The sequence below is a fragment of the Salmo salar genome, chromosome 20 (genome assembly GCF_965601325.2).
Source record: "Salmo salar chromosome 20, fSalSal1, whole genome shotgun sequence".
NCBI classification, from domain to species: domain Eukaryota; kingdom Metazoa; phylum Chordata; class Actinopteri; order Salmoniformes; family Salmonidae; genus Salmo; species Salmo salar.
The window spans coordinates 47,231,786-47,248,756 of record NC_138310.1 but is presented as its reverse complement, the minus strand read 5'-3'; the positions used below and the strand labels follow the sequence as shown (position 1 = coordinate 47,248,756).

General features: G+C 42.5%; 1 protein-coding gene across 1 annotated transcript; it reads right to left on the bottom strand.

Moving 5' to 3' along the window:
- Positions 1-971: 971 nt before the first annotated feature.
- Positions 972-11,396, bottom strand: LOC123729221 (coatomer subunit delta). The gene is made up of 10 exons (XM_045703497.2): positions 11,096-11,396; positions 9,656-9,919; positions 9,232-9,411; positions 8,921-9,126; positions 5,417-5,578; positions 5,091-5,256; positions 3,265-3,412; positions 3,020-3,128; positions 2,566-2,770; positions 972-2,428 (listed from the first exon to the last, which is right to left on the bottom strand). The coding sequence occupies exons 1-10, from the start codon at positions 11,096-11,098 to the stop codon at positions 2,339-2,341; spliced, it is 1,533 nt and encodes a 510-aa protein (XP_045559453.1). The 5' UTR covers positions 11,099-11,396; the 3' UTR covers positions 972-2,338.
- Positions 11,397-16,971: the final 5,575 nt, after the last annotated feature.

Here is a 16,971-nt window from a genome sequence, read left to right as displayed (position 1 = left end):
GCCCTCATACCACCCTCATGGAGTCCGTTTCTGACCGTTTGAGCAGACACATGCACATTTGTGGCCTGCTGGAGGTCATTTTGCAGGGCTCTGGCAGTGTTCCTCCTGCTCCTCCTTGCACAAAGGTGGAGGTAGCTGTCCTGCTGCTGGGTTGTTGCCCTCCTACGGCCTCCTCCACGTCTCCTGATGTACTGGCCTGTCTCCTGGTAGCGCCTCCATGCTCTGGACACTACGCTGACAGACACAGCAAACCTTCTTGCCACAGCTCACATTGATGTGCCATCCTGGATGAGCTGCACTACCTGAGCCACTTGTGTGGGTTGTAGACTCCGTCTCATGCTACCACTAGAATGAAAGCACTGCCAGCATTCAGAAGTGACCAAAACATCAGCCAGGAAGCATAGGAACTGAGAAGTGGTCTCTGGTCCCCACCTGCAGAACCACGCCTTTATTGGGGGTGTCTTGCTAATTGCCTATAATTTCCACCTGTTGTCTATTCCATTTGCACAACAGCATGTGAAATTTGTCAATCAGTGCTGCTTCCTAAGTGAACAGTTTGATTTCACAGAAGTGTGATTGACTTGGAGTTACATTGTGTTGTTTAAGTGTTCCCTTTATTTTTTTGAGCAGTGTATTTGGATCACTCCAATCATCTCCGGTGCTAGAGGCGCCTCAAAAATGATGTAGAGAACGTGTGTCGCGGCCATGGGGTCTATATATAGGGGCGGACCCCAGCCGTGACACAGGTAGATGGGAGTAAATCTGTAAATCCTCACCTCGGATGTATCCCTCCGCTGCGGAGTGATACCAATATATTGGAGTGATCCACGTAGCTCACATAACCGTGGTTACATAAGTAACCTTTGTTTTGCCCCATAGTTGCGCAAGCATCAGTTTTGTTGCTGAACAACCAACCTGTCTTTAACGTCATTGAAGTGCATTAACTACCCAAAAAAATAAAGACCGCAAAGTTGAATAATACACTTTAATCAACTAAAGATTTTTTGCTTCACATTTTATACTGGAATGTTATGATTCCCCGTCTGTATTTCTTTACAGATAAAATATTCCAACTAGCCATTTTCAAACCCCATTATCCAACCAACCACATTGAAATTCTGGGAATACAAAAACAAAACATCAAAACCAAAACATGTGAAACCACTACATGTTGTCCTTACGATTAAGTGGATTTTAAAGAGCATCCGTTCATTATGGGAGTAAGTTACTGACTGGTTCAGAGGGAGGTGGTGTAACTGGCAGGAGAATCCTCCTCGCACTAGGACCAAAGTATTCCCTCTATTGATGGTCGTTTGATGACTGAAGGAAGAACACAGCTGATACGGACCACAGTATACTGATCGGCTCTTCCTTTTCAACAACTGATAAGTTTGTAAATAGTAAACCATTACTTTTCAAGAACTTCTATAGCCACAAATGCAGTGGTTTGCCTTGTGGATTGGCTGCTTACTCTTCTCCATATGAACAGTTCCTCAATACCACATCCAACACCTGAAGCTACATATTGAGATTAATCAATCTAATGGGTGGGGGGGGGGGGGGGGATGCCTTTAGTGGGTAAACAGGTTGGATTTCTGGTGAACCTGCAGCTATGAAATAAAAAACAAAAACATGAAAGACCACCTGGGTAGTCCTGCTTTCTTCAAAATCTGTTCCACTGTATGAAATACAAAATGTCTCTGGTAGAGGATGCATGATTCTTTGGAGGTGGGGATGATTTGAATTACTCAACCTCAATAGCAGGGAGATCAACCAGCTGAATGCTGACTAGCTCCTCAGCCAACACAACAGGGTCATGTTCATTAGGCACCAAACGGAAGAGAACTGACTGAATCAGGGAGGAACTACATGGACTTGTATAATTAGAAAGGCTCATTTTAATTTTCCTCAAATGAGAAAAGATCATTTTTGGTTTTCTGTTGCAAAACAGTGCGAATTGTTTTCCGTTTTGTGTTCTAGTGAACACGTCCCTGATGCTTGTCTGTAGCTAGTATGGTTCCTACCCCACCACTTAACCAAGAGCACCACCCCCCTTCCCTGCTGCCCCTTTAGTCATTGTGTTTTCACTTCCCGCCTCTCCTCGGCGAATAACAGCATGTTTCGCTGCCCGTTAAATTGAACTCTATATATACACACACTGTAGATCTTTTTCTCTCTCATACAAACATAAATACACCAATTCTGCGCTCTACCGTGGGAAGGGCTTTTGAAGGGCTGGATCCTGTTGATGTGTACAGTCTCAAATGTTCCACAGGCGGGCAGGTAGGCGAGTACTTATTTTGTCTTCTCTGGAGCTTTGACGTATACATTTTTTTTTTTACAGGATCTCGTATTTGTCGACGAGGAACGAAGTTTCTAAAGAGAATTTTACTGGTGCGTCTCCTTCTACGTGAGTCACTTTGGCAACCTGAGGGAATAGAAGAAGGAAAAAAAAGCAATGTGACGAGTGAAATGCAGGGATAGCAAGAGCATTGTGTTCCATCATTGACTGTAGGCCTAAATGTCCATAGTTACTGAGCTTCAACGTAAAAAGATGAAACTTGCCTGTATGTCGCAGTAATTGCGTTTGGACACAAAGGACACGTTGACGGGGAAGAAGTCGTTGGGTTGCCCGGTGACACTGAACTCCAGGCTGCCGCTTTTGTTTTTGGCATCTATGACGGGTAGGCTCCACTCTAGAACGTTCCGTCTGCTGTCGTGCTTATACTCTCCGTCCACGTCTCCAACCACAGGTGCCGCAACTCCAGATCTGCACCAGGAAACACAACCATATACTGTAAACAACGCAACCATCAACTTTAGGCTGGTTTACCGGTCACAAATGAACCAGTCTTATACTGAAAACCACCTCAATGGAGGAACTCCATTACACATGCTTCTTAGTCCAGGGCTATGCTTAAAAATCTGTCTCTGGGAAACCAGCCAAAAGAAAACCCAGCAAGGTTGTTATACAGTCAACACATTACAAGAAAAGTCATTTTATCAGCCATGTACTCACGGTATTGGGATAGCAATAACTACATCGTTCAGTTCGAGGCTCTCCTCCTGCAGTTCATATTCTATGTTCACGTCGCAGCCAGTAGCGCTCTCTGAAGGCCAGCAGTTTACTACAGACAAAACAAAGCACGACGACATTTAAAAATAGATATAGTTAACACAAAATAAATCATACCACAATAACTGCAGATCAAAGATGGTGCCGGCAGGATGACAGGCTGAGAAAGGCATTGGAATGAGACTCACTGGTTAGAGGTATGAGGGCATCGTCTGTGCTTTGGAGCCTCCACTTCAGCACCCCCACATCGTTGTTGAGGGGGAAAGACTTCTCGGGGTTCTTCAGACCAATCACAGAGTCTGAAGTGAAGAGCTTCTTATCTACGTTGGGATGTGTCTAAATACCAGGGGAGATACAATCAATTCCAACACAGTGGACATACACTACCGGGCAAAAGTTTTAGAACACCTACTTTTTCTTTATTCTTACTATTTTCAAAAATTGTAGAATAATAGTGAAGACATCAAAACTATGAAATAACACATATGGAATCATGTAGTAACAAAAAACATGTTTGAGATTTCTTCACCTCCCTTATCCTACCTCATTTGCACACACTGTATATAGACTTTTTTCTATTGTATTATTGACTGTTTGTTTATTCCATGTGTAACTCTGTGTTGTTTGTGTCGCACTGATTTGTTTTATCTTAGCCAGGTCGCAGTTGTAAATGAGAACTTGTTCTCAACTAGCCTACCTTGTTAAATAAAGGTGAAAAATAAATAAATAAAGAAGCCACCCTTTGCCTTTTGCTGCAAAGAAACCAATTCAACCATGAAGGCCTGATTCATGCAGTCTCCTCTGAACAGTTGATGTTGAGATGTGTCTGTTACTTGAACTCTGAAGCATTTATTTGGCCTGAAATATGAGGCTGGTAACTCTAATGAACGTATCCTCTGCAGCAGAGGTAACTCTGGGTCTTCCATTCCTGTGGCGGTCCTCATGAGAGCCAGTTCCATCAGTGCTTGGTGGTTTTCAAAACTGCACTTGAAGAAACTTTCAAAGTTCTTGAAATGTTCCTCATTGACTTACCTTCTTGTCTTAAAGTAGTGGACTGTCATTTCTATTTGCTTATTCAATCAAATGTATTTATAAAGCCCTTACATCAGCAGAAACCCAGCCTAAAATCCAGCCTAAAACCCCAAACAGCAAGCAATGCAGACGTAGAAGCACGGTGGCTAGGAAAAACTCCCTAGAAAGGCCGGAACCTAGGAAGAAACCAAAAGAGGAACCAGGCCGGGCCAGTCCTCTTCTGGCTGTGCTGGATTGAGATTATAACAGTACATGGCCAAGATGTTCAAACGTTCATAGATGACCAGCAGTGTCAAATAATAATAATCACAGTGGTTGTAGAGGGTGCAACAGGTCAGCACCTCAGGAGTAAATGTCAGTTGGCTTTTCATAGCCAAGCATTATTTGAGCTGTTGCCTTAACATGGACTTGGTCTTTTACCAAATAGGGCTATCTTCTGTATACCACCCCTACCTTGTCACAACACAGCTGATTGGCTTAAATACATTAAGGAAATAAATTCCACAAATTAACTTTTAACAAGGCACACCTGTTAATTGAAATGCATTCCAGGTGACTACCTCACCTCATGAAGTTGGTTGAGAGAATGCCAAGAATGTGCAAAGCTGTCATAAAGGCAAAGAAGAATCTCAAATTTAAAATTACATTTTGATTTGTTTAACACTTTTTTGGTTATTACAAGATTCCATGTGTTATTTAATTTCATAGTTTTGACGACTATTATTCGACAATGTAGAAAATAGTAAAAATAAAGAAAAAGCCTTGAATCAGTAGGTGTTCTAAAGCTTTTGACCGGTAGAGTACATATCTCTGATATGGGATGAATTGTTACAGAAATCTTCGAATACAAGGAGTGCACGGGGAGAAACATTTTGTAATCGCACTGGGGTTACTAGTCAAATAAGAATACTGGATTTTTTCACAGCGTTATGCCTTACTGGCCACCATCCAGGTGTCTTCAGTCAGGATCTGAACAACTCACCTGCAGTTGTACTCCCTTCTTGTCGTAGTTGTTGACCATCAGGCGGATGCGGCTGACCTTGTCGTCAGACACTCTCAGGGTGATCATGCCTAGGAGCTCCATGTTCTGTAGACCGCCGTCACGTCCACAGGTCAGGCTGATCTTCTCCTCAACTCTCATGTGGACACTGAGGAAAACATACACAGGCGTCAAGATTGAGGTTTTATTATGACACACATTGCAATCACACACGGGAATTATGTCAATAAAGCACATGCATAGACATTGAATGCAAGACAAACCTTGGCTTACTATCAAAGATTAAAACTTGAGAGGAATAAATGTACCTCTCCACATTAACTGGTGGCGGTAGGACATTGGACGCAAGCGAAGGCCTTTTCCCTGTGTTGGACGTGATGGTTTCCCCCTCCCCCCTGAGCTTGTCCACAAAGTTGTCCACCTCTTTCCCCCTGGCGCCCAGCTTGAGGGCTTTGCTGGATCCGGTCGGCCTGTGGGAGACACACGATCGTCAGTACAAGCCTCTGCATCTGTGGCCCAGAGTTTTTCATGGTCAGGTCTAGGGCTTTCCCGAAATTGTCAGCCGGCGATTGTCAAGCAAATAACTGTTGGTCTCACGGTAATTGACCGTTAATTAACAAACATCTAGCATCTCCTGGCTTCCTATTAATAAGCCATTTTAAAAAGTCTAATAAATCCATGTAATATTGCCTACTACACCTTCCCAATAAATCTATTATATTAGACAGGTCTAAAGAAGCATGATATGAAGAAAATGTAGTCTATTTCAGAAGAAAAGGTCCTTATGTGGCTATGCCAATTGGCTGTGGGCGACACTAGTTCATTTAGCAGACAAGATTTGCTTAGAATTCCGTGGCATTATTTTATTGTATGAAGAACGCAATTGAACAAAGCTGAATAAAATATAAATATTTTCTCCAAAAATGATTTGAGGGAGCGCACACACTATTCTGTGTTGAGCGGTTAACAAAGAAATAGGTACTCCTATATGCTTAATTTAGAGTTATTCCCACAGGGGGCCAGTACGGAGGGGGGAAAAAAAATGTATGAAATGTATGCATTCACTACTGTAAGTCGCTCTGGATAAGAGCGTCTGCTAAATGACAAAAAATGTAAATGTTCTACAAACGTTGGGCTATATCTTTTTATTTTTAATACATTCTAAGGCTGCAGGATGAGACTAATGATGATTTCCAAAAAGTTGCTTGAAAGGCATGAGCTCTGCTTTGTTTTTTGCGTAAAAGTCTAATTCACAATTTCACAAGCACTTGATAATGCTTCGAATTTCACGGCGGCATCCCCTTTATGGCAATTATGGACCCTAAAAAAAAATCCATTCCTTTTAAAAAGGCCCGGAGTAGTGCGTTGTGCCCTTCTCCCCGAGTGTGCTGCGCAATCCAAAGCGTCTCTCACTCACATGGCTCTCCGTCACGTGATCAAGTCTTTCTCACAGGCTACAAGTGAAGACAGACACATCGGGGACGCAACTGCGCACGCTCTTATCCAATTCCGAGATGCATATTGAAGATATTGGATGAACTGTCCACATTTACTTTTCGTCAGCCAACAAGATGAGTAGGCCTAACGAAAAGCAAAAGCACTAGCCTATGTCAATCTACTATCCCCCATAGTACAAAAGTCCCTATTCTATTCTGTGCAAGAAATAAATATTCCAAACAGTCTGGGACAGTTGTGGGATGCGATAGATCCCAAATTAATACAACCACTAGCTTCAAAAAAACATTTTTTATGCAATGTGGCTGACACAAGAGATCAGGACATTTATCTTAAAATGTTGATAAACTATTGGGCTATTTATTCACATTATAAGCACAGAAATGCGCACATGGTAGTAGACTATAAGCATGAATGTTCCATTAGCAGAAAACACCATTATCAAAAGTGAGCGAAAAATGCAATTATGCATGTAATGATTTTATTATGAAGGTGCATTTTTATGGTGAAAATTAACTTCCCCATATATATATATGCTTAAATTTTAAGAAGTTATTTGGCCACTTTAGTTGTGATACAAACCTTATTAAAACATATAGGCCTATGGGCTAGGTTACATAATGTGTGCGACTATGGTTCGAAAAAAGGCAGCAAAAAAAAGCAAAGGCATTGTTTCTTATGCTGAGCATCATTCACAAGTGATAAAATATAATTCGCAATAGCCTAATATTGTCACCCATCAGACTATTCTTGGTTTAATCTTGTCTTTACATATACTAAATAATAATGTGTGTGAGATATTTGTTATAATTTAGAATGGACCATTATGCACCTGTATTGAAACAGGGGCAGCCGGGAATAAATACATGTCATCTATGCACTTAAATAGCAAACGGAGGACACTTTCCCCAGTGGTTTATTTTCATGGCAGACAGGTAGGCTATACACCTGTTGTAAAAATAAGAAATGTGCTTAATATCAGGAAGGTTGAGAAATACATTTAGTAGGCCTAGCCTTTAGAAAACTCGTGGGATCCTCCTCTTTTTAATTAGAGGCCATCACTCTTTTTTCTCCCCCATTTGCATAGCCTATAGAAATGTTGAGCAACATGAACTCACTCATAAAGTGTTTGATTAGATTTTTGAATACATTTGCATTGATGTCAGAGTGATTAGAGGGACAAAAGAGTGCTGAGTACCAAGCAGTTAGCAAGTTTGGTAGGCTGCTAATGACCAGCATCATAGCATGGAGAGGCATAATTACCTTGACTAAATGGTCATGTGGAATTTGACTGCCTTCATAACTCGTTGACCTCCGGTGTGGCTGTAACATGGTCACTGCAACAGCCCTAGTCAGGTCATATTCAGGGTGAGAAATTAACACCCGCCAAATTCGGGTAGAATTTTGGGCATTGGCGGGCAAGAATGTCTTTCACCAGCCACATTGGTAGATGGTTACACACAGCATTTGAGAACAATTTAAAAAAAATCCAAAGCCCAAATGTAGAAGTTGGTCAAATTGACGAAAGGCTACTAAAGTGTGACTTTATCCTCATGTTTCTTGTCTAGTTACATCATTTTTGTTCACACGCCAAGTTGTTTTTCCAACATTATTTTGCTGCAACTGTCTGTTGCTAACGCAGATGCAGAGATTCTCAATAACTGTTACCACGGGGTAATGGCCCCCCTTGAAGGGGCAGCTGAACATTTGTCTCACCTAATGACTCAAATTTCTCAGGGTTACACACTCCAAAAACATTTTATTCATAAACTTTTAGTCATGTCTTATCATTAAAACACTCACATATTTTAATTGTGCTCAATTTATTTGTGTTCTCATAAATATCAACTTATGTACTCATTGTAAAAATGGCAGTGTTAGAGCTCTGAACTAACAATAAATAAGTCGTTTCACTCAGCATTTTGTGGCAGGGCAGGCACTTTGTTGATTCTTAATGTTCAGTTGAACAGTTTATTTGTTTCACTACTTTAACTAAATGCTTTTGACATACATCGGTTAAAAGACTTAGGTCACAAAAATGAAATTGAATGGAGCAATATACCACATTACTTATTTTGTTTTAGAAACACTACAAAAGCATTCTCATCAGTCATGTGATTTTTGATGTAATTATGGCTAAAATATATTTTTTCTGGTAAAAAGAAATCTGAGTTGGCTGGTCGATTTTCTCATGTAACTGCCACAGTGGCTGTTGGACCAAAAATAACATTTCCCACCCTGGTCACATTATCAGGACAAACTGGGCCCTATCTGCCAATCACTGTGTATTGGAGCACAGCCTGAAGACAATTATACACACAATCAAATTCAACACTGAAATTCCATCATTTCCGTACCTGACTGGGACGGTAGCCATCTTGGGTTTCTCGGGTTCGATGGTGGTGTCTGTGATGATGGACCCTGAGGACATGCTGCTCATCCCGGCACTGCCGAAGCCGCCGAAGCCCGGCACCTTCTTCCCCGAGCGCTCAGCGTCTCGCCTGATCTGCTGCAGCTCTTTGGCCTTTCGCCGCATCTCTGCTTTGGCCTCTCGCTCCTGAGTCTGTGGGGCCGAGCAGATGAGGAAAAACGTTCAAATCATGGTTACTGTAAGCTAATGCCACACATCCTCTGGACGTTATGGCCATTTTAGCTACAAGTGTCTCACCTCTCTGACTGCCCGGAACACTTTCTCCTCGTGAGAGTCCATCTCGGTGAAGGTGCGGATCTGGGCCAGGTTGACGTTCTCCCTGTAGCCCAGGGCCACGATCTCGTCGAAGGCGAATATCAGGTCAAAACAGTGGTCTGAGATCTCCCCTTCCTCCAGCACACGGCAGTACTCTGGGATCTGAAAACCGAAAAACCCAATTGAATGTTTCAATATCAAACCAACAGTCAATACATTTCTAGTTTATAGTGGGATATGATCCCATTTGAAGTGATTGGTGGGATGGATGAATTCTGAACTCGTAAGCAGCAGTGGGCTGTTATAGCGTAGGGTTATCCCGTGTGCTGCTCCCAGCCTGTCGTGTGTGTGGGTGTGTTGTGTGGTGGGTCCTGGACCAATAAAGATGTGTTGGATCGTATCATACCACACGTGAGAAGAGCCGCAGTGTCTCCAGGTCTTCCAGGATGTTACTGTTCTTGGTGGTGATTAGCACCATGTAGAGCTTCTCCAAGGGCTGGTAGACGTAGCGCACGCTTTCCGTCTCCACAAACGTGTGCTGCTTGCCCAAGCCCATGAGCTTGGGGAAAGCAGCCAGGAGGCCCTCGACACGCGTCCGGGTCATCTCCACAAACTGCCGTGACACAATGGCTTTGCCTGCCTTGGTGCACACCGCCGCTGCCAAAAGCACCTGCAGCGAGCAGAGAGAATCAAACATCCATTCATAAGTGGGATGTCTCCATTAATGATGACAGAGTGATAGACAGGGTAACCATACGTGGTACAAATATGTTGGCCAAGAAAGGTAGTTATGTGCCAGTTTACTTAGAAAGCAGATTCCGACCCTACTGTTAAGCTTGTTTACACACTGAGCTGCACTGGGGTCAGAAAGCAATCATGGTTACATTAAGACACCATGAAGTTTGTGTGAGATATGGGTCAGAAAACGTACCTCAATGCAGGGACAGGATGTGCTACTGCTAGCTAGCATGAGGACAAAAGGGTAGTTTCCCAGGAAAAATAGCAGTATTTTAATTTTCTTAATCTATCAGTGTGGAAAGGTAAAATTTGGAGTACAGTGGCTGGCATATCCCATCCCTGCATTGAGGTAAGTTTTCCGACCCATATCTCACACAAGCTTCACGGTGTCTTAATGTAACCATGATTGCGTTCTGACCCCAGTGCAGTTCAATGTGTAAACAAGTGTAAAGATGGGGTGGGAATATGCTGGCTACAATTTACTATAGGTGAAAATCACTTACCATCACAGAATACCAGGACCAAGGCATGAGAACGCATTGATCCAAACAACTTAATTTACTAGATTTAAATTTACTAGATTACCCAATGCAAATCAATTATAATGTCATACAGCCAAGATCCATTGGTTGACATATCTTGATTACTAGCTAATGTTAGCTAGTTAGTTAACTAGCCTACCAAGGCCAAGTATTTAACGTTACCAGCCAACATAGCTTAACACAGTTAACAGACAGCCAACGGTAGTCAACCAGTGAAATGTAAAGATCAATCTAGCTAATTTTGTTAAATTGTAGCTAACTAGTTACCTAGTTAGCTAAATGAATTGACACAAAGCACTAGTAGCTGACATTTGTGGTAACGTTAACTTAGCTAGCTTACTAACATCGATACTTTACATTACAAAGCTGCTAAGTAATAGTAGCATTATATAGTAAAGTTAACTAATAATCTTGAGCGGTTACCTTCGTGGTTGTTTGTCAAATTAAGTTTGATTTGCTTTTCAATTCGTTGTGCCAAGGGGCTAGCTAATGATAGCAAGCTAACGTGTGTTGTTATGATTAAGCTAAACGGAAAATATGAAGACTTGAAATGTGACTGTGCTCACCATTTTTGGTCTCTCTTTAGGAAAACGATATTTAATCTCAGATGGTTAGGAAAACGATCTTCAATCTCCGATGGTGTTTGCTCAGTCGAGTTCCAAAATATCTAAAGCGCCTTTAGAAAGAAAATATAGTTGGATAGCTAGCTAAGCGGTTTGTAGTGCTTCAATGTGGGTTACTTCAATATGGCAGCCAGGCAGAGCCACGTCTCCAACCAGCGGAGTTGCTTCCTTGATAAACCACTCGTTGGCTTTGTCGTAGAAAACTTCAGAACGTCAAAAGTTGCGCGATGTGTGCTTGAACCAGAGACAGGGCACAGATAGAACAACGAGGCAGATATTTTACCGGATGTAGAAATGCGAAGCATCCGCTTGGCGTTCCCACTCACTACCAAATATGGTAGTGAGAAGAAGCCCACTGGCCACCAGTGGAAGAATATGGAACCAGATGGATTTTGGCCGAAATTCTGCACATTTTCCCATCGATGAAACATTTCAGCTCAATACAGTTTTCTGTTCCCAACACTAGAATCTGTTATGAACAGAGTGGAGTAAGTTTTGTAGACTTGGCCCTGTTCAACATTTATTATTGAAATTGCGTTGTTTAGAAGGAGTGCAAAGGCGAATTGAGTTATTGCACGTGCGGACTTCACAGAGTAAGCATCCCCCTAACGGAAATATGCAGATACATGCTATAACGCGCCAATAGGATATCGATATCAATATAACATCAAGGCGGTGACCCGATCCTGTAGGTTCATGCTCTACAACATTCGCAGAGTACGACCCTGCCTCACACAGGAAGCGGCGCAGGTCCTAATCCAGGCACTTGTCATCTCCCGTCTGGATTACTGCAACTCGCTGTTGGCTGGGCTCCCTGCCTGTGCCATTAAACCCCTACAACTCATCCAGAACGCCGCAGCCCGTCTGGTGTTCAACCTTCCCAAGTTCTCTCACGTCACCCCGCTCCTCCGCTCTCTCCACTGGCTTCCAGTTGAAGCTCGCATCCGCTACAAGACCATGGTGATTGCCTACGGAGCTGTGAAGGGAACGGCACCTCCATACCTTCAGGCTCTGATCAGGCCCTACACCCAAACAAGGGCACTGCGTTCATCCACCACTGGCCTGCTGGCCCCCCTACCTCTGAGGAAGCACAGTTCCCGCTCAGCCCAGTCAAAACTGTTCGCTGCTCTGGCACCCCAATGGTGGAACAAGCTCCCTCACGACGCCAGGACAGCGGAGTCAATCACCACCTTCCGGAGACACCTGAAACCCCACCTCTTTAAGGAATACCTAGGATAGGATAAAGTAATCCTTCTAACCCCCCCCCCCCCCTTAAAAGATTTAGATGCACTATTGTAAAGTGGTTGTTCCACTGGATATCATAAGGTGAATGCACCATTTTGTAAGTCGCTCTGGATAAGAGCGTCTGCTAAATGACTTAAATGTAATGTAAATGTAATATCGCTAGCTCATGCTTGTTTCTGCCCACCTCCTTACTTGTTTTTCCCACTATGACGCACTTGTTCCCATTGGAAACGACGACCTTGGTTTAGTTATAAAACTCTTTGGATCGCATCCAACTTTTAAGTGCATACACCGCCACCTACTGTACTGGTCAGTGAAGTAATTCACGGCCTACCTACATTAAATTATTTGATGTGGTAATACACTGCTACACCTGGCTATCAGCGGAGCCTTGTCTGGCAGTGAAACAGTTCATTCAGCCTCATTTACTGCCTTTAAAAAAACATGGCTGACTTGCTTAAACAAATGTGTTTTCTACTGACAATTGAGATGTACAAACTATGGCATAAGGGGATGACAAGCAGATAAGAGGCAATCCATAATTTCGATTAAGACATTAATGAGCGAGCTAGGACGACGTAACCAATATAACTATTTGTTCAGCACTTTTGAAATGTACAGCGACAGAATTCAGAACATGGGCCATTATTACAGTGTTCTCCGTGTACACCAAGTCAGAACGGTAATATAAATAAAGGGGGCATAAAGCAGACAATGAAAGCTCTAACAATATTCCATGATTACATTTCTCTAAAACAGGTTATAGGCTACATGTGCACCATGAGTTCAGAACACTAGGTGAAATTAAGAGGTGAAAATATACAAAATTACTAGGGTGAAGCACACGGGCTACTCACAGCTTACTACAGAACATACACTTAGTATTACTTTCTTAGCTACAGTATAAATATCTCTCTGGTATATTACATAATTTATTGAGATGCATACAAGACATTTTTGGATTCACGTTGTTGTGCTGTGCTCACTTGATCAGAAAGGTGGCAAGGCAGTCCTTCGTGGGCAAATTTTGTCATCAAAGTCTGGCATTCTCTGGATTTATGGTGCTTTCAAGACAACTTGGAACTCTGAAAAAAACAAGGTCGAATCATGATGACTTTAAATGGTGGAAGCCCTCAATGGTAATGTCCATGCTAAAACAGTTTATATCAATCTAACTACTCTCTATGGCTTGAACAAGTTTTTGTACAGAGAAAAAAACGAGAAATAGGCTAGATAGATAATCCGACATTTCAGAAAAGAGGATTGGGCTAGGAAAGTAGCTAGCTCTCCAGTCTTGACCCTTTCTTTTATAGCTCAATGACATTGGTCTTGAAGAAGACAGTGGTCAGCTGCACACATTTTACTCATAAATTGTCAATGCACGAAAAAGGCCATTCTTAGTAAATTGGCTCATTTTGCTAGTGAAATGTACTTTAAATCGATAAAACACCTTAATAAGAAAATCAACAAATAAACTCAGCAAAAAAGAAACGTCCTCTCACTGTCAACTGTGTTTATTTTCTGCAAACTTAACATGTGTAAATATTTGTATGAACATAACAAGATTCAACAACTGAGACATAAACTGAACAAGTTCCACAGACATGTGACTAACAGAAATGGAATAATGTGGTGTGGCCACCAGCTGCATTAAGTTCTGCAGTGCATCTCCTCCTCATGGACTGCACCAGATTTGCCAGTTCTTGCTGTGAGATGTTACCCCACTCTTCCACCAAGGCACTTGCAAGTTCCCGGACATTTCTGGGGGGAATGGCCCTAGCCCTCACCCTCCGATCCAACAGGTCCCAGACATGCTCAATGGGATTGCGATCCGGGCTCTTTGCTGGCCATGGCAGAACACTGAAATTCCTGTCTTGCAGGAAATCACACACAGAACGAGCAGTATGGCTGGTGGCATTGTCATGCTGGAGGGTCATGTCAGGATGAGCCTGCAGGAAGGGTACCACATGAGGGAGGAGGATGTCTTCCCTGTAACGCACAGCGTTGAAATTGCCTGCAATGACAACAAGCTCAGTCCAATGATGCTGTAACACACTGCCCCAGACCATGATGGACCCTCCACCTCCAAATCGATCCCGCTCCAGAGTACAGGCCTCGGTGTAACGCTCATTCCTTCGATGATAAATGCGAATCCGACCATCACCCCTGGTGAGACAAAACCGTGACTCGTCAGTGAAGAGCAATTATTGCCAGTCCTGTCTGGTCCAGCAACAGTGGGTTTATGGCCATAGGTGACGTTGTTGCCGGTGATGTCTGGTGAGGACCTGCCTTACAACAGGCCTACAAGCCCTCAGTCCAGCCTCTCTCAGCCTATTGCGGACAGTCTGAGCACTGATGGAGGGATTGTGAATTCCTGGTGGAACTCGGCAGTTGTTGTTGCCATCCTATACCCCAGGTGTGATGTTCGGATGTACCAATCCTGTGCAGGTGTTGTTACACATGGTCTGCCACTGCGAGGATGATCAGCTGTCCATCTTGTCTCCCTGTAGTGCTGTCTTAGGCGTCTCACAGTACGGACATTGCAATTTATTGCCCTGGCCACATCTGCAGTCCTCATGCCTCCTTGCAGCATGCCTAAGGCATGTTCACGCAGGGACCCTGGGCATCTTTCCTTTGGTGTTTTTCAGAGTTAGTAGAAAGGCCTCTTTAGTGTCCTAAGTTTTCATAACTGTGACCTTAAATTCCTACCGTCTGTAAGCTGTTAGTGTCGTAACGGCTGTTCCACAGGTGCATATTCATTAATTGTTTATGGTTCATTGAACAAGCATGGGAAACAGTGTTTAAACCGTTTACAATGAAGATCTGTGAAGTTATTTTAATTTTTACGAATTATCTTTGAAAGACAGGATCCTGGAAAAGGGAGGTTTCTTTTCTTGCTGAGTTTAGGGCTGTTTCCAAACGGTTACAGTGTGTGACCAAGAACATATTTGCAAGTACCATTTTTAGATGTTAGTGAACGCAGCCAAAGTACATGGAAGTTAAATGACGTTCCATGGCGTGACGTCAGAAGGGCACCGGCAGTCGGCAGAATTTACCCTAGTTACACAGTACCCTAGAACACAGTAGGCAGCAGATGGAATATCCAAGCCTCATAGAAGATGGCAGGCATGCTAGCTAGCCATGACAAGGAGACCAATTACTCTATTAAATATTGATTACAAATTGATTGCTCTGGTTTATGCCAAAAGATTAAAGAAAGGAATCGATACCATTATAAATGAGGCTCAAACAGGATTTATGAAGGGTCGTCACATATGCTCTAACATTCATTTAGTCTTGGACCTTCTTGTAACGGATTGGCAGTCGTGGTGAAGGAATGAGGCACAGGAAGCAGCGAGCACAGGGTAGTGGCGTATTTAATGTACACTCACTCATTAAACAAAATACTCCCACACACAGGGGAGAAAATACACACGGCGTAAAATAGCGCCGACACGAACATGAACCGTCACTTTAGAAATAATCCCGCACAACACGGAAGCGGACCAGCTAACATAAATAGCCCCGCTAATTAACCAAACTAAACACAGGTGCACAAAACCAAAAGGAAGGGAAAACCAAAAAAGGGAATCAGTGGCAGCTAATAGGCCGGTGACGACGACCGCCGAGCGCCACCCGAGCAGGAGGGGGCGCCACCGTCGGTGGGAATCGTGACACTTCTAGATTATTCAGATGCAATTGACTCAGATGCGGTTGTCTTATTTTTGAACTTCTGTAAAGCCTTTGACACAATTGAACATTAATTTCTCTTCAGGTCACTTAAACTTGGCTTCGGTGAAAATGTTATTGAAGTCCTTTGCATGTTTTACAAAGATATAAATAGTTCTGCGTTACTTAACCTTAATACATCCAAAGGATTCTGTATCAACAGAAGTATTTGACAGGGATGCCCAATTTTGCCATTTTTATTAATTTTGGTTGTGGAACTTCTATCTCTAGATATCCCAAATAATGCAAATCTGTATGGCTTAACCATTTTTAACAAAGAAATCAAAATTTCCCAACTGGCTGATGATACTACTCTTTATTTAATAGACAAAGACCAGGTCGCTCATGCCCTTAATGCTATCACTGCATTCTCTATTGCATCAGGATTAAAACTGAATGTTTCTAAATGTAAAATCTTATTTTTATATGACTCTGATGATAAAGAAATAGAAAATATTCCTGTAAAGGACTGTGTTAAATATTTAGGAATACATCTGTCAAAAAAACATTAAGTCAGACAACATACGAATTTCTCTCCTAAAATCAAGAAAACCAAAAATATATTTAATAATTGGCTACAAAGGGATCTTTCTATACTTGGGAGAGTACTTCTGTCCAAGGCGGAAGGACTGTCTCGCTTTGTGTACCCCTCATTATCTTGATTTGTAAATCCTTCTACTTGTAAAGAGATCAACAAGACCTTTCTTGACTTGATCTGGAAAAATAAGTCTCACAAACTAAACCTCAGTCCTCTCTAATAAAAGAGCTGAAGGCCGTCTGGAAGTGTTGGATTTTGTTGACATAAATAACACTTTCAAGATCAACTGGTTTAATTTTTTTTTGAT